Genomic DNA, 25,636 nt, shown 5'->3' with positions numbered 1-25,636 from the left:
AAACTGCCTGCTGTCACAAACAGTTGTGAATGACAATAGGGGCACGCTGAGCTCAGACATAGGAGGCAAAGTGATCTTCTCACTGCTGCACATACATTTAGGCAGAATATTCATGAAAAATATCTATATGATACGAATATGCGGGTCATTATATGCATATTTATGAAGATGTGCTAATACAAGATGTATGGAAATACCCAAAAGGCCAGCAGGCCAATAAGCAGCAGAGAATGACAAACATTTATAAATATACATGAGAACCAGAAGGAGTGACTGACTCATAGACAGGCTGGCAGAAAGACAGACACAAAATTTCACACATTTTGCGTGTCACTACACAACAAAACTAGATCGCCCCCATTATAGTCAATGGAGCCGTTTACAATGCAAAAGCCAGATGTGGCAAAAAAAAAAAAAAAAAAAAAAAAAACACTAGATCTAACTTTGCTGCCCTGCACAACAACTTTTTATTATTCCTACCTACATGAAGATTAATTATATATATATATATATATATATATATATATATATATATATATATATATATATATATATATATATATATATATATATATATTTTTTTTTTTTTTTTTTTTTTTTTTCCAAAATAAACGCTGTTCTTTTGGACTTTCAATTCATTAAAGAATCCTGAAAGAAATGTATCAAGGCTTCCACAAAAACATTATGCATCTAGGAAAAAAGTTATTTTAAATTGTAATAATATGTCACAATTTTATGTTTTTAGTTTTTGTTTCTTATTTAAGTTTTCATGTCTTTTAATTTGTAGTTTAGTCATGGTTATGTTTCCTGGTTTGTCATGTGCACTCTTAGTCAATAGGTGTGTTCGACTTCATGCGGTGCTGCACAGACCGATCGGTGTTTGAATTGAAGCAGTGCATGCCGGTTAGAAATTTTGTCTGACTTGAGACAGATCCGATGCCATGTGACTATGACGTATGGCATCAAATTACTGCAAGAGCGATTCAAGAGCAGTCGGCTGACTCAGCCACTACAGCTTCTTTAGAGACATCACTTTAGAGAAATCAGACATGAAAACACGCAACACACGGTAGACACATGTTTGTGCAGCAGAGCGTCTCTCTCTCACACTGTGTGGCATGACAGACAGCCAGTTGTCCAGTCCAGTTCCATTCACACAGCGCGGGTTTTCTGAGAATGCGGTTGTGAGTCCTGAAAATTTAAAGGTGTGAGTTTGGTTACAGAATGCATTTGTCACGCCCGTAAATAGCAATACTGTGTTTGAACGTAACCGTATTAAGGACTCAAATACAGGACTGACAACCATATCCTGCTGCGGTGTGAACATGGCCAAAAGTATGCAAACACGGCGAGAACGTCACTACGGGAAGCAGAAAGTGTCCGACTTCACATCCCTGCTTTCAATTCCACCCTGACTGCAAACAGCAACTGTTGCTGATCGATCTGTGCAACGCAACATGAAGTCGAACACAGCTGTGTCATGTTGTGATTGGCTGTTTTAGTCATGTGTCCTATGTTCTCATTGGGTCTTAGTCTTGATTGTTCCAGGTGTCTCTTATTAGTGATTAGTGTATTTGTATATTTAGCTCTCGTGTTACAATTGTCTTTTATCTAGCTTTGTTTTCTGTAACTGCTGTTGGTGAGTCTCATAGTTTATGTTCAGGTTCATTTTATGTTTCTTTGTCAAGCCAAGTATGGTCTAGTCTGTTCACTTTTTGATATAAATAAACTGCACTTGGGTTTCATCACAACTCTCCTTCAGTGGACCGTTTTTCACTGTATTTTTAATCAAATAAATGCAGCCTTGGTGAGCATAAGAGACTTCTTTCAAACTTTTGAATGATAATGTATTACATTGGTATTTTATTTACATATTAAGTTATGTGCTATTCTAAAATTGCTCATGCAGATTTTTTTACACAAATGGCTCATTTGTTAAAAATTAAGTAGGCATTTATTTATGGAATGCTTTTTCTATTTAATCTCAAATGAACTCTAACCTAACTGACTGGTCTCTGGTAAGTGAACATTCAGAGGGGATGCACAGCTTCCAGCAAATACAACACTAGTCACTTCCAGTGTAGACATCATGTTGGACATATGGACAGATTGTATCTCTTATAACAATCAAAGCCAGTTACTCACAGAACCTCTTTCTCTGTGCCCTGATCAATTTACAAACACTGCACCTGCTGTAGTCCTCATGCCAAGAGGGATTTCTGACATCCAGGATGTCCTTAATAGCGCAGGACCTGCAAGCTGTTGTCAAAGGTTTCCTCTAAATTCAGCTGTCTCTGAGTGACCTCTGTCCCCTGATGTCCTGCAAAGCATAGCAACGGCACTCACTCACCCCCTTCCCAGCAAGCAAACTGCTGCTGACAGTCACATACCTGAAAGAGAGGTTTTATTAAAAATAATAATAATAATCTGAAAGCATTTATTGCCAAAAAAATGTTTGAACTACCACGGTTGATGTACAACAATTTCTGAAGGCAAATCTTCTCACTGACCATTTGTTGAAAGTGAGGCGTTTCAATCCCTGTTTTCTGCCCTAGTCATGGAAAGTGGCAATCGTATGAGGAGCTAGTAGGAGCACACAGCAAAAAAATGTGCATGAATAAATATAAAAATGACAAGCACCCGTAATATAAAAATACAGATCTCCGCAAGGACAGGAGTCCTGGGAACGATGAGAAATGAAAGCAATAAAAACACAGAGATGTGAATTATTGAGAAATATATGAGAATATTCTCTGGATGTGTGCTTGAGAAAGTAGGGTGTAAAACTCTGTGGGCATGAAACACATTTGGAAAATGTACAGTTTGTGAGTGTGTGTTTGCATAATTTTGTAGTGTTTGCTCACCTCTATTAGATCTTTGCATTTCTGCTCAAAGGAATTCACCAGAGCAAATATGTTAATCAGGTCAAGCGACCACAGAGTATCTATAAAGACAGAAGAAAAAAAGATGCGGTTAAGAAAAATAGGATGAAGTTCATACATCATGCTCATTTTTGTTTCTACAGAGCACGACTGTAAGGGAAATCATAGAAAAATGGAGAAGTCTGCTGTGTCACTATTCCCTCGCTAAAGGTTTTCACATTTCACGCGCCGCACGAGCAAAACAAAACAACAGCAGTGGCTGGCTGCCATCCAGAGCAGCGAAGGATCAGGTCAGAAATGATCTGTCATAGGCATAATTGCATACGCCAAAGTTCCATATCAGCCGGCCTGGCGTTCCTCAGATTGCTTTTCACACCTCATTCTTCTACTGATGGAAAGGTAATCCTTACCGCTGCTCACAGACAAACACCGTTAGTGGGGCAGAGAGGAAGTCAGGGTCACAGGGAGGGGAAAAGAGAGGAAGCACGAGAGAGATATATAGGACTTCAGCGGGATGACTCTTTTACCGGATAGGCATGATAGTACATGTAAATTGAGTGATTTAGTCAAAGGGAGAGACCAAATCCATGACCTTGTTCTGAGGGATTTCTATCCTGGAACTAGGAAAAGTGTCAGACTGGTCCTCATATTAAACAGACAACTTAACTGGCTATTTCTTCAAAGCTGAAAGATATTATGGGACATTGATCATTTGGAACGATCTGTTTGCCAGCGTTTTGTGATTTCTTTCACGTGCGGCCCCTATATCAGCATGTGTAGGGTAGTAACAGTCCACCAGATAAGTTCTAGGAAGGTCTCCACACATAAAACATAGATTTCCTTTTCATCTTTCATACTACTTTGATTTATGCAAAGAAATCCCATAAAAAAAATTTTAATATTTATTATTAAAGAGAAAAATAACCGCCGCCTGGCGCAGCAACTAAATTGCGATTTTCGCCTTGCACGGAGATCATAGTCATCAGAGCAGAGGATGAGAGCTTAAATTGAAATGCGGCCTGAGCTTTAATGACTAAGATTCAAAAACACATTGAAATGACGGTGAGCCGCGCACCAGCAATCAGTTCTCCTGAATCATTTACAGGACCGCCTGGCACGAGCATCTCCACTTCATCTTTTAAATCCTTAATCACCAGTTAGCCCATGTTATTTCGAAAGGAACAGAGCTGCGCCAGGCTGCTCAGTTAACTGCAAAACACTTAATATCGCCATGAATTGTGGTCAGTTTGACAGCTATGCCCTTTAACCACGGGGATAAACAGCCAATATGAATGTTTTGGCATGTGAAAAAGCGTAAATCCATCCAAATTGGTGTCTAATTAAAGAGGGGCTTATACGGGGAGTAATAATGCTCCAGTAAACGGCTGTCATGCAAAAAAAAAAGAAAGGAAGAGGGCCGGGGGAGGATAACTTTTGTACAACTAAAAGAGGGATTGGAGAGAAGGATAACAGACAAAAAGAGATGAACACAGTTGTTTTAGGAAGAAGAGAGAGACAGAGTAAGTGATTATAAGAAAGACATGATCCAGTGGTGTAGGTCTCAGAGAAGGTCGTCATTGGGCCCAAAGTGATGAATGTACTGTCTAAACACACAGGAGGACACAGAGGTGAATGTCAGACATAGGCAGTAACACAGATTACAGACGATAAGATATCTTTATGTTTATTCTCTTACACGCTCTCTGGCTCCAGGGTCACATCCCTTTTAACGAGTTACTGCATACTATGAACCATGATAAAACACTATTACAACATCCAGCAAGGTTAGAGATTTTGATTTAAGCAGAGTATGAAAGAGAGTGGATCAGACTATGAAGTTAAAGTGGACATAACACACACCAATCTTGTTAATTTTGAGTCTTTAGTTTTATCAGATTTACAAAAGACGGGTACAGCTGTGCCGCTTCTCTCTGAAAACAGTCGAGCTCCTCGAGGTGTGCCGTAGGCGGAGCTAAAGAGTCACAAGCATGCATAGTTTTTGTGTAATGATCGGCTGCAAACTGTGAAATTGACATAAAACAGGAACAAAAACTTTATAGACTAAAATTAACTATGGCTAAAAAAACAGATCCAGCCATATATATTCAATCCAGAATTGGATCCAAGTCTAAAAACGAACAGCAAGAACAACAGCAGCAACAACGACTACAGAAAGACATCTCTGTATGGTAAGTACTGTACTCATTTGCTTAGCGGCTATTGTCTAAATCGCCTTTCATGTTGTCGTCATAATGTTTTCTGTATTTGCCCATTTTAAAAGGTGTACATGTGGGAAGTGCAGTGCAATGCCAACTGAGGTGGAAAACATTTGCTGCCAATAAACAGAACAGATAACGTTAATAATGCTGTCGTTAAATACATTCATGTATATAACTTATGCAAAATTTTACTCTGTAAGACTTAATATGATAGCATACAATTCAAAATGAATGAAGCATGTTGATGGGCGTGCTCTTGCTCTCGCTCTGGTTGATGTGTGTGCGAGCTCTTCCTGGAGAAGTGCCCATGTAAGGCATATAAATGACATCATACAGGGCCATACTCTAAAAAAAAACTTTCAGAATCTTATACGAACCCTGAAGGAGTGTCTTTGGCACAAAAATACTCTATCAAATGTCCAACTCATTTTTTGGGACTTTGGTCTTGTTTAGCACGAGAATTCCAACTCTTTAGCAGTGTAAATAAGTCAGAATGCATGAAATGGCTTTAGATATCCCTTTTAAGTGCTTACAGAAAAATAAATGAGTGAAATGCAAACAACTGGCTGCATTTTCACCTAAACAGGCAAAATATTAATTAAAACTAGACAAGTGTTTCCTACAAGTCACCCCCATTATTGGTCCTAACTAGACAAAACTGTAGGGAGATGGGCAAAACTGTATGAGGGGCAATTTCAATAAAATTTAATAAGATTCTCAGTCTGAGGAAAAGAAAAAAAATACTTTGGAGTTACATAAAAACATTTTTGGATGTCCAATATTTTTCTACTTCTGCCTGAATTTTTTTATGCTTATGAATTCAAAGTAACATCCATTTTATCTTTAAGTTGTTAGGTTAAAAGTGAACATGAATGAAAACACTCTCACTGGAAGCTGTCATACAAGGTTTCATCATAGCTGTGATGTCAGTGGCAATTTTACTATGAAATGCTATAAAATCAAAAGTGTATGACGAAATAGAGAATTCAATCTGTAAAATGAAACGTGTAATGAACATCTAGCGTTAGTCATCAGTCTCATATACAGTACACATACATATATATATATATGACGGACGGACGGACGGCAGATAGATAGATGGATAGATAGATAGATAGATAGATAGATAGATAGATAGATAGATAGATAGATAGACAGATGTGCATTTAAACTCATGTACACAAACTCAGTCTGCATAACTATCTTTCAAAGCACCCTGAGTAGTTAGCAGTAGTGGCAAAACTCCCTGAGTAGTTAGCAGTAGTGGCAATGTTTTCAACCATGACAGATATTTTATGAGGTCATCTGTTTTTCAGAAGGTCTAAAAGGATTCAAGCCCAATCATTATACAGAAGAATAACCAGGCTGACCACAAGGGTTACAATTCATATGGGAACAGGGTGACCTACTCCTTACTGAGCAACCTTTAAAGGCATTGTCTGGAAAATCTGACATGATTGACTCGTTATTTAATAAATTTAAGGAAAAATAATTAAAAAAAGGGAACGTAAGGAAAAGAGAGAGGTGGAGATAAAGAGCACTTGTATGAAAGGATGAGGGGAATGATAGGCAATGAAAGAGTTTGATTTTTTTTACTGATTTTATTACTATTACATTCATTTAAGTTTTTTTTTTTTTTTACGGTATCAACTTTGTCTTATCTTTTCTTCTGTATTGTGAAGTACATCCAAGTAAAAAGGAAATAATGTAGGGCAGAGACTTATTTAAAAAGCTAGTATTGCATCACATAGCCTTTAATGTTTGATTACAGATCTTAGTATCTTGGTAAATCTGAGCACACAGTTATGATATTGAGATCTCATCTGAAATTTGGAAACATGTAACATTCCTTCTTGAGAAAAGACTCCATTTGCTTTCCATTAAATCTCATTATTGTCCAGGAACATCAGTTGAGATATAGAGAGCTCATTTGTGATTTTTCTTTTATAGGAGAGTGAAAGTGAAAAGAAAAAAAAAGGCGGAGACGAGAGTGTTGAAGGCAAAAAAATGAGACCAAATGATAAAGTGAGTGAAAAAGAAAAAAAAGAGAAAAAGAGAGGCCACCGGGAGGACAGAGGATAAAGGGCACGCTGCAGCTAACACCACATTAATCATGTGACAACATGCACATATATAAACATACACATGCACCATGAGATAGAGCAAACCAGCTTAAGTGATCGCTGCTTATACACATGATGCCAGTCAAATAGCTCTGGAGAAAAACACCGGTGACCTTCGATTCATGGCTGTCCAGACTGATAGAGCTGATGGTCGGCTTTGATCAATCATTTCTCTGGAAGTATGTGATGTGATGTGAGCTGCAAAAGTGCCAGTGACAGTGCCAGCTAATTTTCTGCTCCTCCTGTCTGTGCAAAGAACAGCACAACAATGGTAAAAGACTATAACGCTAAAGGCACTTGCTTCACATAGCATAGACACTGTGTACTCAGCAGCTCACATCTTTTAATTACTACAAACTAAACAAACTAAAAGCCTCGATCTCCAAGACGTCGACCCAGAGCTGAACTCTGAAGGACTAAGACATTTGCGAGTGAGTGTGTTACGGTCTTCCTCCTCAAACTGAAAACAGAAAAAGGCCTTTCTTTGCTTAACACCAAACCTCAAGCATCTGGATTCAGCTTTAACATTACCTATTTATAACACTGTCTGCTTTACACAGGGCATTCGCTCTCACACTCAATACATCGTAAAGCGCAGGGACAATCAAATCCTACCTCGGAGGCCTGCCGTGCCTTAAGTTTTTAGTTGCAGCGCTGTATTGAATTTACTAGTGCAGCAATCGATTCACTTCAAGTGCTGCTATCGGCCCAGGCCACAGGAGTGCAGGCTATTATTGCTGCAGCTGGCAGGCCATTAATGGTACTGCAACAACAAACACCTCATGATAACAATGCTCTTCTATAACGATTATATTCCCAAGTTCTTAAACGTATAGAATGCTGATGCTCAAGTGCAAGCGGTAAACATAGTATCTACCTCTGAAGTTTTTTTTTCTCCCAGGTATCGATATACTTAATAATAGACTCTATATTAAATTATATTTATTGAATTCAGCAATTTTCTGGTATATCTGGTAGCTATTCAACAAGATTTACTCCATCTAGAGCGAAAATCATTGTACAATGTTAGTAAGAGAGGTGGAACACTATATTCCTTGTGCTGTCTGAGCACTGGCTGTATTTTGGAGGATGAGGTCAGCTACTCAACTGAAGGATCAGAGATCTCAGCATCTGCGGGGCAAAACAAACTCTTTGTTTCTATCACAACAAATGGAGCCAGTCATAAACAACCAGCAGGCCCAGAACACTAAAAATATGAAACAATCCGAGAAAAATGCAGGGCTGGTGTGAGAGCGAGAGACCTTAGGGTGTAACCCACTAAGAACATTGTGTTGTGTTTGGTTGACCGCACATTACTTCCCGCGAAATACCTCTGGAGCCCCTTGCTGTTTTTAAAAGCCACAACTGAATGGCTGTATCCTGTAGGGAAGACCTGTTTAGGAAATAAATGTTTCTTCTCTACAGTGTATCCCTCCCACTGAAACTGTTACATTCAACTTCAACAATACAGCATTTGCTACACTGTTAACATCTTTCAAAATCACAGCCACTATAAGTTATGCCGTAGTTTATGGCAGAATGCTACGAAGCAGAAGCCGCATTTTGCTGAGACATGATGAAACTGTATTGCAAAGTTTCACCACACCTAAAGAAGAAACGGCAACCTAAACCTAAGTGCAATAAAAAAAAAACTTCAGGAGATGACTCTGAGAGAGCTCCTTTCAAATGGTTCAGTCTTCAGCCGTAGTCATTTGGCAGTAAGTTGCCCTCACTTTGAAGAAGAAAGTCTGTCATCGCACCGTAAAATGCTGTTCTTTTTAGCAGGAGGGCTGCAATCACGGAACAGCTTTGGCACTCTCATTTAGCAGCGGTATCATTTCCATGGCGAAAGGGAGAGCATGAGCTCAAGAATTGTGTGGAGAAGCTGAGATGACTGTGTGCGTTAGGCAGAGCCAGTGATGGTGGAAATGACAGGGAGAAGAAGGGCCATAAAGCTGAAAGACAGAGAGGAGGGCGGGCAGTTAATAATATAGGCTTAAAGCATGGTACTGGCAGCTATTGCTAAAGCAGTAACAGAGGCCGCAATGTATTATTAGGGATAAACTACATTACCAATGCTATTTATCTGCTGTTTACACTACTATTTAAAAGTCTGAGGTCAGCAGGATTTTTTAAAGAAAGAAATTAATACTTATATTCAGCTAGGATGCATTAAATTGATAAAATTTTACAAATTCACAGTTACAAAAAAAGTATATTTCAAATAAATTCTGCAAAATTATTAAAGGGGAGGTCCAATGCTATTTCATGCACTCTGACTTATTTACACTGTTAAAAGAGTTGGATTCTCGTACTAAACATGGCCAAAGTTGGGCATATGGCATATTTCTGTGCCAAATACTGTCATTCGGGGTTTGTGTAAGTTACAGAAAGTTTTTTCGAGTATGACCCTGTATGACGTCATTTAGGGCAGAATTCCTTGCATGGGCACTTCTCCCAGAAGAGCGCGCACACACATCAACCAGAGCGAGCCCTTACGAAAAATAAGTTTATTCAAGTGTGCTATTAGTATACTTCTTTTAAACTAAAAATAGGAAAGTATGCTTTTAGTTTACTTTTTATGTACTTCTCAGAAATGGGCTTTATGTACTCCTCAGAAATATACTTAAACATATATTTGAGCTATACTTGTGCTCCTAGAATCCGTGTCTTCATTATTATGCGGTAGAGGGCACTAGTATACATCTTCTGTACAGTATTTCCCAAAAAACACAAGTAAAGAAAAAAAAAAGAAACAACAGATACTAACACATGTAATCTAACACGATCATCTGACATGAAACAGCATCAAAACTGTAATGTTATGGAATAAAATGTTGACCGATGAAGAGTAAAGTATACTTAAAAATATACTTGAACTTTACTTAAGTATACTTAATAAAACAAACTTGAAGTATACTTCTTTTTGGTAAGGGAGAACAAGAGCACGCCCATCAACGTGCTTCATTCTGGTTAGTCATTTTAGACCATGAAATCAACGATGTCACCAAAGAAGTGTGTTTTTGGTTGTGAGGGAAAAATAACCTTGTTCCGCTTCCAAAAGAACCCAGCATTAAGGGAACAGTGGATGCAGTTTGTTTCTCCTTGGCAGCAAAAGTTGTGCGAGTGTGTTTGTTTGTTCTCTGCATTTCGGTGATGAAATTAATAACAAACAAATTAAATAAAATATAAGTCAATAAAGTTTTGGCTCACTGATATATAATAGAGCATTTTAGAGCATTTTCATTTTAAAGCATTTAATGATTTAAACGTTGGTTAAATTGATAATGAACTAAACATACACATTACTCCTGGAAACTGTAATGCTAAAATCCCATAGAATTAGTGCCATATCTTGAGGAGTCTGAAATAGATATTGCTCCCTCAGGACATAAAATAATACACGCATCATAACTTATTCAAATAAGCAATACAGTAACAGGCTTTTATTGTAATATGTATTGTATATCCGAATCAATTTCAGATACTAATAACAGATATATATTCATGTTTAATATTTCCTGCATAATTACGTACATAAAGAAATATATTTTGTGTTGAATCAGTCACCTGTGTCGGTAGTGCGTAGCAGACACACCCACCTAAACAATTTCAATATAGTGGTTATCCTGCCCGAAAAGACCATAAACATTTCAGATAACATCTAAAGTAAAAAATAATTTACATAAACATATCTTTAAAAAAAAATCAGTGTGAGTGATACGCTTCCAATTGGGTGACTTTAGGTCAATTTTTTGGCTCTCAGTCAATGAAGATCTCAGCCAGTAGGGAATAGTAAGATGGCTGCTCGAACACTTCCGGTGGCTTCACAGCTGAATGGCAGTTTAGAATTTAATGAGTGATCCTTGTTCCTGTTTTATTTATGTCGATGTCACAGCTTGCAGACGATCGCTACGCAAAAGGTGTGTTCGATTTGAAGCAGCACTGCGCAGACCGATCGGTATATGACAAAGTACCGCGAGAACGATTCAAAGCATGCAGAGCCATCTGCTCTCTATAGCTCTCACGGTACTTTGATGTCAAAAACTGATCAAACTGTGCAGCCAAAGATTGTCTTACTATTGGGAGATACGAGGATCTGTATTACTTACTATTGGAGAAAGCGTAACGGTCAACTTGGATCACGTGTGCCTTTAATAACCAGTCACATTACAGCCTTGACGTCATTGAATTTCAGAGTTGGGCCTCTGATCTCTATTCCCATGTACTGACAAACTGGAAGCGTTAGCATAAGCCGTTATGCTTTTTTGGCTAAAGGTTGCAGGCTTGCCTTCTAGTGGCTTTGGCGACGCTTAAAGTCGAACACACCTAATAGCTTCACGTGCTCATGACTTTTTAGCTCCGACCACAGCACTCTTCCAGGAGCTCAACTCTTTTTATAAATCTGATAAAACTTAAGTCTCTTTGGAGATATGAAGGATGCAATACTACTCTATAGGTACTCAAGATTAACATGAGATAAAAACTGTGTGTGTTATGTCCCCTTCAAGCGGAACTTTTAATACTGATAATAATAAGGAGAAGAATAGATTCTTAAGCACAAAATCAGCATATTAGAATGATTTATGAAGGATCATGTGACACTGCAGACTGGAGGTGCAGAAAAATGGGATCTGCCATCACAGGAATAAATAAAATTTTATATATTAAAACAGAAAACAGTTCTTTTAAATTCTAATATTTCACAATATTTTTATTGTATTTTTGATCAAATAAATGCAGCCTTGGTGAGTATAAAAGACTTCTTTCAAAAACATTAAATTAGTTTACAAATATGGGAATCATATTTTCTGAATATATTAATTCTGAGAGTAATTTAGCTCCATATAAGTAGTGGTAGTATGGCAGATAACCATAGAAACTATGCTAAAGGTAAAAAGAAAATAGTAATGATCATATTTAGTAGTGCTAGTAGTGCAGAGAAACATACCAGCAGTGAAGTCATAATATCATTAGCAGTAATGGTAATCTTCAGATTAATAGTGGTAGCTGATACAAAAGTACGGCACCCAGCAGAGTGTAAGCAGAGATAAATCACTGAAAAAGCCTAATTATATCTGAAATGATATGGCACTCCATATGTCACTGCTGACCGTAGTATCTCTCAGAGTTATGGTGCGTAAAGTAGATGGGTGCTGCTGTAATACAGTGCAATCACAGTGCAGTTCTAAGTGGTGTGTTCCTGTGCTGTAGGGAACAGAGCAGAACTCAGAGAGAGACAGAAATGAAGACTGAGAGCTACAGTACTTGTGGTGGAGCTGGGAGGTGTGCAGATAGAGCTCTGTCCAAGCCAGGCAGCACTGGATACAGTCATTCAGAATCTGCTTGCTGGAGATCACGTAACACTGGAAGATCCTGTCCAGAGAAATTTCCTGACAACACAGATGATCGCTTTACTAATCTGCAAAAAAAAAAAACAACAACAACAAAAAAAACCACACATGGTATAGATATATAAATGAAAAACCCAATGATCCGAGTATGAATCTGTCTTTGTGTCTGTATAGCTACTGTATGTCAGGATGTTCAGCTTCATAACTGAGGATTTGCACATGAATGTTTGATGAGAGAACCGCATTGACTATACCAAAGCAAGCACAGACTGGTGTGTGCTGTAATGTGCTCTGCATTCAGGTGTAGATTAACCTTGAGTTCAGACTTTGCTATGAATCAGACAGGATTTGCTCCTGTAAAAACCCTGGCTTTTGTGCCTGGTGTCATTCAGACCTATACACCTTACAAAAACAGAGATTGTTGTATAGAAATGAGCAAAAAAAAAAAAAAAAAAGAATGAAGAGAAGGTAACAAAGAAGGGAATGAGGAAGAGAGGAGAAGAAGGTGTAATTATTGTGATGATACAGTGTATATAGTGGAGGATGTGAAACGACAGATTTCCGTTCACCTCGGCTTCATTTGACAGATGTGAGAGAGAACCATAAAAAAAAAACAGAAAGAAAGAAAGTAGTACATGTGTATATCTGTAGGAAAAAGGAAACCGAATGTGTATGTTGAAGCAAGAGAGAGAAAAGTGTGTGTGTGTGTGTGTGTGTGTGTGTGTGTGTGTGTGTGTGTGTGTGTGTGTGTGTGTGTGTGTGTGTTTTGTATGCGTGTTTGTGCCATGTTGCAGTAATGTGTACTACACCCTGATTACAGTGCCAGGCAAATTCCTGTTTTAATGAAGGAGGCACAAAACAAGAGGAAATTAAATTGATATGTAAATGACTCAAAATTCTCATTTAAGCAAAAGGTTAAGAGAGCCACAGAATTAAACAGCTTATGGGTTCATAATATATTAATTTTTTTCATTCCTCTCTTTACAGAGAGAAAAAAAGAACCTTCTGTAAATGAAGACAACACATTTCCCAATGCCTGCGTCTCAAGAGATTTCTAAGGCCTTGTTCAATCAGAGACGTTTCTTCCATTTCTGTCACAGCAGCTCTTGAAAATCAGCAGAGAAGCGTGTCTTAACTTTGGTGCAGGAAAAAAAAAAACGAGTCGCCGGCTTTCTTTGGGGAGCTGAGAGTAGGGTTAGGTGGACGTAGGAGGTAAGAATAGATGACAGGCTCTGAGTTTTAAGAAACCACAGCAGATGGTGTTTCATATCAGGGAATATACTGCGGAAAGCAGACGGCATAGAGCTGTGAATCTCATGTACAAAATAACAATGAGCACATCAGTCTCGGAATGCCGGCACAATTATTACAAATTATTCTTTTGAAGGCCTCATGTATTTGAATTCTTTTTTTACCTCTGTTTTTTTCTCTTGGTATTAAACGGAAAAGCACACCGGAGTCCAAAGCCCATGGCCCCTAGCACTGGCTGATTGGAAAATGATATTAAATCCAATGTAGGCTCTACCAGCTCTGAGAAATAGGACGGGGCATAAAAACAAACTGAAAACAAATAAAAGAAATGCTGAAGCCCTAAGGGAGAGACAAGGGAAGGTGGTTGTCACACACACATACATATCCACGCACAAACACACACATCGTGACTCAAATGCCCTCTGATTGGAAATTATTATCTGCAAACCTCTGACTGGAAACTGAATCAAGAAAGCAAGTTCTGCTCCATGCCTCTTCCCTCTACCTCGGTTCTTTCTCTCCATCCTCACTGCAAGCACAATAAAATGCTTCCCTGCTGAAATAATCAGGTTTCTTATGTTATTTTACATCTTAGAGGGGGAGAAACCCACTGAAAAGGAGTGCAAATACCGGGGCCCATTTCACCTTCATTAAACACAGCACTGCTAACACACTACTGCATGCAGCCAATGACAGCAAAGCACTGGGTGGACTTTACAGACCATTTAGTTATATTTGTATATGGGTGTTGATAGAAATCACCATTACACTCTGATTTTAGAACAGTTTCCTCAATTTATTCTAAAACGTTTCTTTTCAGATTTGGTCGGGGGAAGTTGATCTCCCATCAGTCCTTTAGGACCATGGGCCAAATGTGTGAGTCAGGTACAAGATTCAAGTCAGTGAGCATTAATTGACCTTAGCGGGTGATTTAAACTCACAGTACATTCATGGCATGGTGGAACTGCCATGAGAAAAATGGCAACATTATTTCATACAATAACAATAAAAACATAAAAATCTCCACAGAGAGGGCATATATCAGTCCCAGGAATCTTTCACTCAGGCAAATAGAAATTCAATTTTCCAGCAGAAAAAAAAAATGTATGTAAACTGATGAAAGCTTTTTTTTCATTGCAGGAGAGGAGACCTTTCCTTTACTTCAAAAATCACTGTAGCATAACCCAAGCCATTTTCACAGCACAAACACTGACCTAACACAATAGAACTTTTCACATTAGATAGTCTGTGTATTTGACAAGTTATGAACAAAGTGCAAAGAGCACACTTGACTGAACCACAGGCATTTGGCCTGGATAGGAGTGTGTAAAGAATTACAGTGTTGTGGATGAACAGAAGTACATTTCTGAGAGACTTAAAGAAGGGCTCCAAATATATCTGTGTTTTTGGTTGAGGGGTGGTGCTGTAATGACCAAGCAGAGCTTGTGCTAAAGAGGTAATTCACCCTAAAATTAAAATTCTGTTATCTTTTACTCACCCTTATGTTGTGCTAAACCTGTATAAAATGAGTATTTTCACTGTTTTTGTCTACACACTTAAAGTCAAAGGGGTCTGAAACCACACTGTACCCCACTGACTTTTATTGCCTAGACAAACCATTTTAAAACACATCGCAAAATGCTACAGTAAAAGCCTGTAAATGGTTAACTTGGTACCTTCTTGACATCACATGATTATATTTTATGCAAATAATTTTGTTTCTTCTTATTTTTGTTATCAGTAATGAACATAGGGTATTTTGGGTTGCATTTTAGCTATTTAGATAATGTTCAATGTTTATTGCATTATTTTAGTGTCATGTGTGTTATTTTAGTGTCAATGATGATGTTTTATCTTTGTATGAGTGACCCTGTGCACTATACAAGTATTGGCCATGATTAACGGACAAGCATCTTACAATGAACTCAGATTCATCATGAGGCTTTTTGTTGTCCTATCAGAATTATCATGGTGGTTAAAGAATACATTTTAGAGTAAAAAGCTAATTTTGGTACTTAAAGTAGATTGGTACTGTATGTTAACATCACTTGAACATATCAATTGAATTAAATATATGGTTATTAGTTGTAAAACATACAGGCATCCCGTAACACCCAGAAACACTGTCGCAGTATTTTTACAGTGAATTTCTGGCAACCCCAGCTGCCAGTTTTTTTTTTTTTTAACTGTAAATTTAACAGAATATCAATATTTTATGGTGTATATTTTTTGTTTTCCACTAAAAAAAAGAGAAAGTAATACAGGTTTGGAATGAAATGAAGGTGAGTAAATTACAGAATTTTATTGTTGTGGGAACTATCCCTTTAAGTTTGAACAAAAAGGAAACAAACGGGAAAAAAAAGATTGTCCAGACTTTAACTCATTCAGCACATGCAGGTCAAAGGTGCAAACGTGACCTCAGAGAATAAAAATGGCCCTCTGGAAAACAACTGCTAATTTAATGTGGGCATTTCAGCATGTGCGCAGCATCTCACCCCTCAGGAAACAATTAGACCAAATGTTTTTGTAGCAGTCCGATTTGCCTTGATGTGTTTTGAAAGAGAATGAAAGAGAGGAAAAAAGAAAAATGAAACAGACAAAAAAGAGAGGGAAACAAAGTAGCAGTGGTACCATGTGATTCCAGCAGAGGAAGGGTTAGAGCGTAATTACAGAAGGTTAAACGGTTTCCCTGATGCTCTCAAGGAGCCAGGGATGGAAATGAAAAGCAAGTGAAGCGATGCGAGCGGGTGGTGTAGAAACGCATGGCCCTGCTCCTCTGATCTGAAGAACACGTGTTACATGTGCTACACAACTGTGGCTGATGGCTTATCTATGTGGTGGAGCCCAAAGCAATCCGAACTTTGATGTGCAGGAAGCAGAGGAGGGTGATCCAGGCAGCAGGTACTAGTATGACTACAGGTCTGTGTGAGTGGATTGAGGGAAAACCTCTGAGCATGAGAGCTTAGCTGATTCATACAAAATTATGCATGAAGTGATTGATCTGTAAGCCTAGACAAAGGCTTGTGCATAACAATAAAAGGGTGCAGTGGATCAATCTTCATTGTCGCAGCACTGAAAATCAATTCATTCAATGATATCATAAAGAGATTACCTACAATATATCGCTTTACTCAATCATTCTGCACAGGCGATTTGCATTTGTACAATGTACACACAATGTAATAATCATGCTAAAAAAATAGGATTACAAATTAACCACAGCATTCTAGCAACAGCACATGAGCAATTGCGAGATTTTAAACAAGTTAAATAAACAAGAAGTTGATACTGAGTAATTTCAGACAAAATATTGCTATCTATATTACTGTCTATTTTTGCTCCATCAAAGAATATAGTTCCGAACAAAGCCACAGAAGAGTTATGAGTTGTGTATCTCTGAGCAAACACACAATATTAGTGCTCCTGAATGAATCAGGAAAATTAGGTACCTTGCATAATAGAGACGTGATGCTGTCACAGCTGTTGTAGTAGCTGGAGTTGACCCATATCACACGGATGAGATCAAGGATGTGAGCAAGTTTGGGTGCAATCTCAAGAGGTTTAAGCTGAGCAAGCTCTTCACATGACTCTTTCAAGAGGGACGGGAAGGAGACGTCTGACTGAGCCTGCAAAGCACTGTCCTGGAGAACAAAACAAGAGTCAATGTTACTTCAGTGTTGGAAAGTAGACAGAACTAGATATAAAATGATAGACAGAATGATAAAATGAAGGACAGATGAAAGAACAATAGACAGACATAGATTGGATGAACATGCTCCTCCCAAATGTACCCAAATGTATCAGTTATTTGCATTGGTAATGCAAATAACTGAGAACAACACCTCTGACCCCCAACGCATGTGGAGCAGTTTGCGCTATATCACTGACAACAAAGAAAGGAAAAGCAGTGGTGTGTCTTTGTCTGCCTCCTTACCGGATGAGCTCAATACATTCTATGCTCGCTTTGAGACAGGCAACACATTCCCTGCTGTGAAAATACCTGCTGACCTTGACACCTGCCCTTTGGTTCTAACCACACTTGAAGTGAGTAAGGCCTTCAAGAGAGTCAACGGCCAGAAAGCTCCAGGTCCAAATGGTATACACGGACGTGTCGTGAGGGCCTGCGCTGTCCAGTTAGCAGATGTCTTCACCAACATCTTCAACCTCTCCTTGAGACTAACAGTGATCCCCACATGCTTCAAGCAAACCACCATCATCCCTGTTCCCAAAAAAAACAACTGTCTCCTGCCTGAATGACTACCGCCCTGTAGCACTGACATCAGTCATCATCAAGTGCTTCGAACGTCTAGTCAAATCCCACATCTGCTCCTCTCTGCCTGACACCTTGGACCCATTACAATTTGCTTACCGCTCAAATAGATCCACCGATGACGCCATTGCAATGGCCATACACTCTGCCCTGGAACACTTGGAAGGAAGAGACACCTATGATGCTGTTCGTTGATTACAGCTCTGCATTTAACACTATCATCCCTACCAAACTTATAGCCAAACTGAAAGATCTAGGTCTTAACAGTCACTTATGTAACTGGGTCCTGGACTTACTGACTGGCAGACCCCAGGTGGTAAGAATTGGCAATCACACATCCTCCTCACTTACACTCAGCACTGGTGCCCCACAGGGATGTGTACTCTGTCCTCTCTTGTACTCCCTGTTCACTTACGACTGCTCTGCTAAGCATAGCTCCAACATCATCCTCAAATTTGCTGACAATACTACTATACTAGGACTCATCAATAATAGTGATGAGACATCCTACAGAGATGAGGTTAATGCACTCACAGCATGGTGTGCTGATAACAATCTCTCTCTTAACGTCAGCAAGACCAAGGAGATGATCGTGGACTACAGGAAGTCACAGAGAGAAGGTCATGTTCCCATTCACATCAATGGAGAGATAGTAGAGACAGTTAAGAGCTTCAAGTTCCTTGGCATTCACATCTCTGAGGATCTTTCCTGGAGCCTACATTCAGAGACTATAGTGAGAACAGCCCGTCGGCGTCTCCACTTCCTGCGGAGACTGAAGAGGTTTTGCATCTCCTCTAACATCATGTCAAATTTCTACTGCTGCACTACAGAGAGCATTCTGACCCGCTGCATCACTGTATGGTACGGCAACTGCTCTTCTTTGGACCGCAAAGCTCTTCAGCGAGTGGTGAGAACAGCAGAGCTCATCATTGGACATAAACTCCCAGCCTTACAGGACATCTATCAGACTTGCTGCTTGAGAAAGGCTTGCAGCATGATCAAGGACCGCACTCACCCTGCTCATCACCTGTTTGCCACACTGCCATCTGGCAGACGCTTACGATCCATCCAATCACGGACAAACAGACTGAAGAACAGCTTCTATCTTCAAGTCATCAGACTGCTTAACAACCAGCTAATCTTCATCTAAAACTGGAATACATGCTGCTTTTATGTTTACTTTTATTGTACTTGCACTGCCACTTTTTAAATACTCCTTCATGTAGCTCTATGACACTCTACAATGACATTTTGGACATTTCTCTACTCAGGAATACAATCAGAATGTGTGCTGCTCTTAAGTTTATTTATTGCATCTGCACTGCCACTTTAATTTTCCTTCATGTAGCTCTGCGACACTCTACAATGACATTTTAGACACCGCTTTACCCCAATAATCATACTAGTACCTCAGGACTACTTATGAATACTTATAACTCTTAACACTGTCTACCTTTATTGTATCTGTTACTGCCACTTATTTGTATATAATGCTCTGTCCATGTCTTTTCTGCCTATGGGCACTGAAGTCAAAAATCTGAGTGCTCTACACGTACGTCTATGTCTTTTATGTCTCGTTATTGTGACTGTATGTCTGAGCCTCGTCACAAGCATTTCAAAGCCCAGTTTTCCCCAGTGTTAACTATGCAAATGACAAATAAATGCCTCTTGACTCTCTTGACTCTTGACCTTTACATTGCCATGATTTTACTCATCTAAAGTCAGTTTGGCACAGTTAAGGTCAACGTCAGTGACATCTGAATGAGCTTAAAGGGTTTTTACCCCAGTGGGGCTCTTGCATAGCTGACTCTTTAACATCACTTTTACAAGCAACCATGGGTGCCCCTGATGGTCAAACAGGCCTGATTTTTAATTATTTCACTGTATCCACACTGATGTTTAGAGGCTTTGGAGATGAAATGAAGGACAGCGGTTGCTGCAGGCTTGAAGTTTTGCACAGTATGAAGCTGGAGGCATAACAATCAGAAAAAGGGACACATGTCCTCCATACTGATGCAGGACCAGCTTCCTCTATCAAAACCCCAATCTTGAGTCATTATAAGAACAACCATAAACTGATCCAAAATCAGTGTTAAGGAGCAAAGAGAGTGCGACACTAAGCGCTGAAGTAGAGCTGACAGACATGCTTCGTCTCCTGTTGAAATGAGAAGCCGGGCCAACTCGTAATAACGGAGCTTGAATGTGAGACGGCCTCATTTCCGTGGGGTGAAGAGAAGCCGTTCAGTAGCCGCATATAAATCATCAACAGCCAGAGAATGTTCTTGTTCAGCCCATTACCCCTTGGCTCAATTCCTGCCATGTAGCCCCACACATATTTTTACACACCCATGGACACACACACACACACACACACGTAGATGCTTCGCTGTACCTGGATCTGCTTGGCTAGTTTACAGAAGAGTGGGATGTAGGTTGATGGGTAGAGTTGCAGAATCGCCTGTATTTGAAAGACTCCAGGTTTCTGCAGCTGCTTACTAATGCTGTCCAGATCACCACAGCGGCTCTTCCGGAAAGAGATCTCCTCCAGGGGCCCCGAGGTGTCTCCTACATCGCTCACAGATTGAGGGCTCAACACTGATTTTATTTGACATGTCCAGTGGATCATCACCACTAGGAAACAGAAAGAGAGAAAAAAAAGAGGGTTTGGGTCTGTGAAGAGATTCTGTTTGGTCAAACCAAAAATATTTAGGCTAAATTTAATGCTTTTAGCGATTCTATCCCAGAATGGAGCAAGATGAATGCGGCTGTGGATGACTACCCTGCTCCTGAAACTCCATCAACTCTCACTTTAGAGGTGGCTTTTTGAGGACATGGATGCTGAAGGTCAAGTTCACACTCAAGAGCATCTCAACACATCCCATTGGTAATGCTTGTTTTCAAATCTACTGCTATTTGGCATTTTAGCCGTGACCAACTCACAGAACCAGCATTAAATTCCTGTTAACTATTGGCAACATTTTACAATGCTGCTTTGCATACAGCAATAGCCTAAATTTGGTATAGTAAAGTCAGCCAAAAAGGAAAGTCATCTCACAGCCAGAGTAAGTCATTCAGTTTTGACAAAAAAAACAAACAATACAATACAAACAGAAATAATATACTATATTATTTTGGGGGGTCAACAACTGTTTTCAACATTGATAAAAATAAGAAATGTTTCTTGAACACCAAATCAGTATATTAGTATGATATCTGTCATGTGACACTAAAGACTGGAGTAATGGCTGTTTTTATTGTATTTTTGATCAAATAAATGCCACCTTGGTGAGCATGACAGATTTTTTAAAAAAAATTAAAAATCGTACCGACTTTTGAACAGCATATATTAATATACATTAAATTAAGCCTGTATAAAGAAAGGGTAACTTCTGACTTCATGTTGACTTTAAGAAATTTTAAATAAAAGCGCTTGGAGGACAAACAGTCTTTGCTCTGCTGCCTGCTGTAAAAGACCCTGAGTGGGGTATCATTCATACCGTGTCCTGTAGTTTCTTTTTTTCTTAAGTTAGCTTCTAAAATACCTTTTTTTCTCCAACACCTCCAAGTGCCCCCAGTATGTCCCTTTAACCCTGGACCCCTCCAGGACCGCCAAATTTAATAAAGACTCCTTTAACTGTCTTAGAGCAGCATGGCAGCGTTGAATTGAATTAGTCCTTTATTTTTGCCCTTCAGCAGTGGTTACTGTTTAAATCCCACTCACAGGCTCTAGCTACGGACTGTCACGGTAGATGAAATTTCTTGTATACGGTATCTTATTCACTTTTCACACTGTTCATTCCTCACAGTCCACCCCATCAGAAATCATTCAAACCCTCACACACACATTTACACACACAAGCACCCATACACACACACACAAGCACAGTCTCACTCTCCAGCCTTCGCACTAGACTCTAATTCATGACGGTCTCCTCTGGGCGGTGCTGCAGAGCCTCCAGAGGGACATACAGCACCGTGCTGCCCAGCAGTTTATATCTGCTGTCTGTGGAGAAGAACAACAGTTGGACATAAGTAATTCGATCAGTGAAAGTCGTCCATAAAAGCAACACCACGTACAGCACATCATCATATCCATCATGTCACTCCTCATTCTCACTGCTGCAGACAGCAAATCTGGCCCACATTATAGTGCTTTGCATGTTGGTGAAATGAATCAACACCAGAGCATAAAAGTGAAACACAATAAAAGTTTACTGCTATGCTTTTATGCCCGTGTGGCACGTGTCAGCCATCACAAACTGTTTTTACGACTACTGTTTGTTTTCTTTGTGTCTTTCTACAGTATCTGCTGCTCTTTCTATGGTGTACATCAGAACGATTCTTGCTGCATCCAATTTAACGAGCGTTTAAAGAGTGAAAGGCAGATAAAAAGATAATAGAGGTCTGTCTCATGAATTTTTTGGAAGGAGAAGTCTGATGGAGGAGAAAAAAGGGCAAGATACAAAATGCGTAACGTATTGAGAGATGAAAAGATTAAAAGGAACAAGGCCAATGTGTACAAGTTAGCCAGCTGCTTCATTCTGTGATGCCAGTTATGAGACATAGAAATAAAGAGAGTGGAGGAACACAATGACAGCATTCGATTGGCCTTTACATGGAGAACAAAGACAAGCAAATGGGATACACCCGAGGGAAAATGAGATATAAAAAAAAAGAAGAAGCCGGAGAGTGAATGAGTCAGCTGGCTGAAAAATGTGTATGTGTGTGTGTCTTATCATATGGAGTGTGTGGCATTTTTGTGTAGGAATGGGTATACAGTATCTATATTTATTTAGAACAAATTCCAGCCCAAATTCTTCAGCTTTGGTAAATGAGAGAGACAAATTGGCAAGGATTTTACTCACTGAGCAAGAATGAACAGACCCTGTGCTGTTATTTTTGGAAAAGGCATGGCTAACATCAGTATACCAGTGGCTCTTACTTACTTCTTTTTCATTTTTAACCTGAATTCCCTCTGAATTACACCACTTAACCAACTGAATACATCACTGAAGAGCACTTATAACAGTGTGACCTCACTGTTATTTGTTAACTTAATTAAAACAGATTCAAGGCAAATTTGCGGTATGGCAGTAGAATCATCTTTCTATGCATCTCCATTGGCTTTTTAAAATGTATTTCTTGGCCCTCGGTCTTAACACCCTGATGTGCTAAAAAAGGAGAACCAAAAGGCGAATTGTTAAAATTGCTGAACGACTTTCTGGTTACCTGGGAGCATTGCGACAGTGACTTTCCCCGTGTATGAAGAGTCTGTGATTGGTGGCTGTGTTATTTTTTGTTTAGTCAGAGTCGTGCTGCTCTGGGTGATGTGGGTGTGCTGATTGGACTGATGAGCATTATAATTGAACCATCATGGTGCTCCACTGTGCCAGGTGATTACCTCTGAATGGCTGATGGTGTAGAAGCTCAGTCAGATTGCAAAAAAAAAAAAAAAAACCCACTGATTCTGAATCAGCTACGCCTGTTAAGCCAATGGAGAACAAATCGAAATACAAAATGGGAATATGATCTCAGGTCAGCAGTGCTTGGCCTTAACCTAATGTGAAAGAAACATATACCTATATGGAGCAAACCGCTGACTGCAATATGGATGAGAGGAAAGATCAATAGCATAACTGTGAATTGAAATAGAAAGTGGTAGTAAAAGAGAAGTCAATGCACCTCAGTAAGCATGTACTGTATGTAAATAATGAAGCACCCAGGCACCCACTTTCATTACTTTTTAAAAGAAAATTCTGTTCAAAATGTGTAACAAAATTATTTTTGAAAGAGTTTGAGATGTTAATCAAAGACTGCATGTACTTTAAGCAGTTCCCTACTAAATGATTTTTACAAATTTAAATAAAGCAAAGATTACTGGAGTATGTTTTATAAGAAAATTCTATTTCAGGCTTTCTACTTAAAAATGTCATGTTTAATTCAATTTGTTAATTTTTTTCTTTGTAATTATCGGTGCAATTTACAAGCAATTTCTGGAAAAAAAAAATTGTTTTTGAAAAAAAAAAAAAAATTTCCCCAATGTATACTATTTTAAAATTGCCAACACACCCTTCATGGCCCCCTTTTCAACTGTTATTTTTGCATTTTAAGACATTTATTTCATGCTGTGGCAAATATAAAGTCACAACAAATAACATGCAAGTGTAAACAGGAGGTTACTGCTACCATCTGAGGAGGGCCCACACTAGATGGCGCTATGACTGTCTGTCATTACCTGTAAGTTTGCTGAGGAAGCAGTGCAATTCTACAGAGTAGTTGTTCTTGGCCGTTGCTGGCCAGGCAGTGCTGAGGGTGACCTGAGGGGTGTGAACGCCGTTCATCAACCTGAGAAGACCCTCTATGGCCCCTCCCCTTACAGAACCAAACTGCACTGAGCTCCTAAAACTCTCCTCTGTGATTATACTGTCCTCTGCCTGAATGAAGTAGGACATGTGCTCAACCACCTTGGTGGAGTGAGAAAGAGAAAGAGAAAGAGAAAGAGAAAGAGAAAGAGAAAGAGAAAGAGAAAGAGAAAGAGAAAGAGAAAGAGAAAGAGGGAGTGATAGAAGATGGATAAGTGGGAAAGAGAAGATGCTGGTAATTCATGTTTTCGAGTACTAATGGATCACCAGAGGTCATCACACACAGTTTAACAATGAGATCTGTGGTATCCTGGCAAGTCACCAGATGCTTTAAAAATGAACACAAAGCATGAAGAATGCATTTATTGAGAAACTCTGCATGTTCCTTCATTAAATTGAAGCTCAAAATATCATTATAAAAATAAGCACGCACAACCCCTGAATAATCTTCACAGTCTTTATGAGATTGTGACACAAAAGGCACTGATTGGGTTGTTAAATGTCATTTCTGGAAATAGAACTGCAGCATACCTGAGCTGGTATGGTGTAGTCCATGCATAGGCTGGTGAAAGGGTCATGGTAGACAATGAGAAGCCTGACAGAAGAGTCTGAGATGAATTTATCCAAGGCTTGCTCACTTTCCTCTGTCCATGACTCCTTTGATATACCACTCAATACTAAATGGCATTTAAATGCTTCTCTCTGGTGAAAAAAAACAAAAAACAGTAGATTATAACCATTGTAAGTATTTTAAATAAATATTATTTTTATTTTGTTCAAACAATTATTCAAAAGTTTGGGGTCGTTTGGGGTCAAAATGTTTTTAAAAGAAGTCTCTTACACTCACCAAGGATGCATTTATTTGAGAGAAAAACTGTTAAAACTGTAATATTCTGACATATTATTACTTTTTTGATGAACTTTTTTCTATTTTAATATATTTTAAAATGTAATTTATTCCTGTTGTGGCAAAGCTGAATTTTCAGCAGGCATTACTCAAGTACTAAATACAATTCTAACTATCAGAAATAAACATAATAAACTGATTTGGTGCTACTACATTATATATATATATATATATATATATATATAGGACTACTTTTTTAATATGGTGTAACGCTATCAACAATGTAGCAACTACTGTTGTCATGTGGCAGGGAATATGCGACGAGAGT

General features: G+C 38.9%; 1 protein-coding gene across 2 annotated transcripts; it reads right to left on the bottom strand.

Moving 5' to 3' along the window:
* Positions 1–724: 724 nt before the first annotated feature.
* LOC109085217 (dynein axonemal heavy chain 2-like) lies at positions 725–25,148 on the bottom strand. 2 transcript variants are annotated; one of them, XM_042759716.1, is made up of 7 exons: positions 24,993–25,148; positions 20,492–20,730; positions 17,279–17,470; positions 12,493–12,617; positions 2,865–2,944; positions 2,511–2,583; positions 725–2,390 (listed from the first exon to the last, which is right to left on the bottom strand). In XM_042759716.1, the coding sequence occupies exons 1-5, from the start codon at positions 25,018–25,020 to the stop codon at positions 2,926–2,928; spliced, it is 603 nt and encodes a 200-aa protein (XP_042615650.1). In that variant the 5' UTR covers positions 25,021–25,148; the 3' UTR covers positions 725–2,390; positions 2,511–2,583; positions 2,865–2,925. The 2 variants fall into 2 exon arrangements, with proteins under 2 accessions (XP_042615650.1, XP_042615651.1); XM_042759717.1 differs by having other exon boundaries at positions 725–2,320.
* Positions 25,149–25,636: the final 488 nt, after the last annotated feature.

The sequence above is a fragment of the Cyprinus carpio genome, chromosome A7 (assembly GCF_018340385.1).
Source record: "Cyprinus carpio isolate SPL01 chromosome A7, ASM1834038v1, whole genome shotgun sequence".
Lineage (NCBI taxonomy): Eukaryota > Metazoa > Chordata > Actinopteri > Cypriniformes > Cyprinidae > Cyprinus > Cyprinus carpio.
This window is presented reverse-complemented; position numbering and strand designations above follow the sequence as displayed.

What these genes read in the sequence shown, in the direction of transcription:
- LOC109085217 (XM_042759716.1), bottom strand. Translation starts at nt 25,020, where the DNA reads ATGCATGGACTACACCATACCAGCTCAG. An exon ending in AACTAGCCAAGCAGATCCAG is followed by an intron (nt 17,471 to 20,491) that starts GTACAGCGAAGC and finishes TTTGTTCTCCAG; the next exon opens with GACAGTGCTTTGCAGGCTCA. An exon ending in TCACGTCTCTATTATGCAAG is followed by an intron (nt 12,618 to 17,278) that starts GTACCTAATTTT and finishes CTGTGTTGTCAG; the next exon opens with GAAATTTCTCTGGACAGGAT.